The 744-nt window shown below is 62.9% G+C and overlaps 1 protein-coding gene across 5 annotated transcripts in view; it reads left to right on the top strand.

Annotated features, from left to right (window-relative positions):
• LOC113215787 (uncharacterized) overlaps positions 1-744 on the top strand; it is a 72,365-nt gene that overhangs the window by 70,435 nt on the left and 1,186 nt on the right. For all 5 annotated transcript variants that reach the window (XM_052265476.1, XM_052265477.1, XM_052265478.1 and 2 more), the window contains 2 exons: positions 158-547; positions 613-722. In XM_052265476.1, coding sequence (XP_052121436.1) covers positions 334-547; positions 613-722 — 324 coding nt within the window. In that variant the 5' untranslated portion in view covers positions 158-333. The remainder of the gene's footprint in view (positions 1-157; positions 548-612; positions 723-744) is intronic.

Raw genomic sequence — 744 nt, 5'->3', positions numbered from 1 at the left:
CCCCGTCAGGCACCTCGGTCCATGGGACAAAATGATGCTGCAAGACGTTTTTTTTTCCAAGTCCCTTGAACAATAGTTTTGCGCAATACTAAAGTTGTGTTGTCATAAATCTGGTCATAAATTTCCTGTTAATTTACAGTTTTGTTTATTTTTGCAGTCGGCGGCGTGCTCGTGGGTGATGCGGGGGAATAGCCTCGGCGGCTGGAGAGGTCGGGTCCTTATCACCGGGGCCAACATGGTGCCGCTCTGCGACGAGGCGAGCCGTCAGTCGTGTCCGGCTGAACGAGGCGACACCAAGAGGTCCCCGCAGCACCAGTCAAGGAGGGACACGCCATGCCGACGCACGGGTGCAACTCCCCGCGCCTCCCCGCGCACCTGCTCCAGATGTTGTCCAGCGCGGTGCTGGCCGCCGTGCTGCTGCTGCCGGTCGCCCTGGCCGCGCTCTGCACCTGCCCGTCGTCACCTACCTCCGGGGACTCCCCCGTGTGTGGCAGTGACGGCCGAACCTACGCTAGCTCGTGCGAGCTGCAGTGCGCCGGCCTGCCCGGTGAGTCCCTGCGGCCTGGAGTTCCAGTGCGAGGCCAGCTCTGCAACGAGTCGTGTTTCCCCCAGGACTCTCAGCCGCCCACCTGGGACCGTGCAACACGACGGTGGTCGCCAGCCGCCGCCGCCGCTACACCGTGGAGTACCCGGAGTGGGATAAATGTTTCGACGACCGGCAGGTGAGTGTGAGGCCTGGGGGGG

Source organism: Frankliniella occidentalis, unplaced genomic scaffold (assembly GCF_000697945.3).
Source record: "Frankliniella occidentalis isolate FOCC.00 unplaced genomic scaffold, Focc_3.1 Scaffold27, whole genome shotgun sequence".
Taxonomy (NCBI): Eukaryota; Metazoa; Arthropoda; class Insecta; order Thysanoptera; family Thripidae; genus Frankliniella; species Frankliniella occidentalis.
The sequence above is the reverse complement of the archived record's forward strand: the minus strand, read 5'-3'. Positions and strand labels throughout refer to the sequence as shown.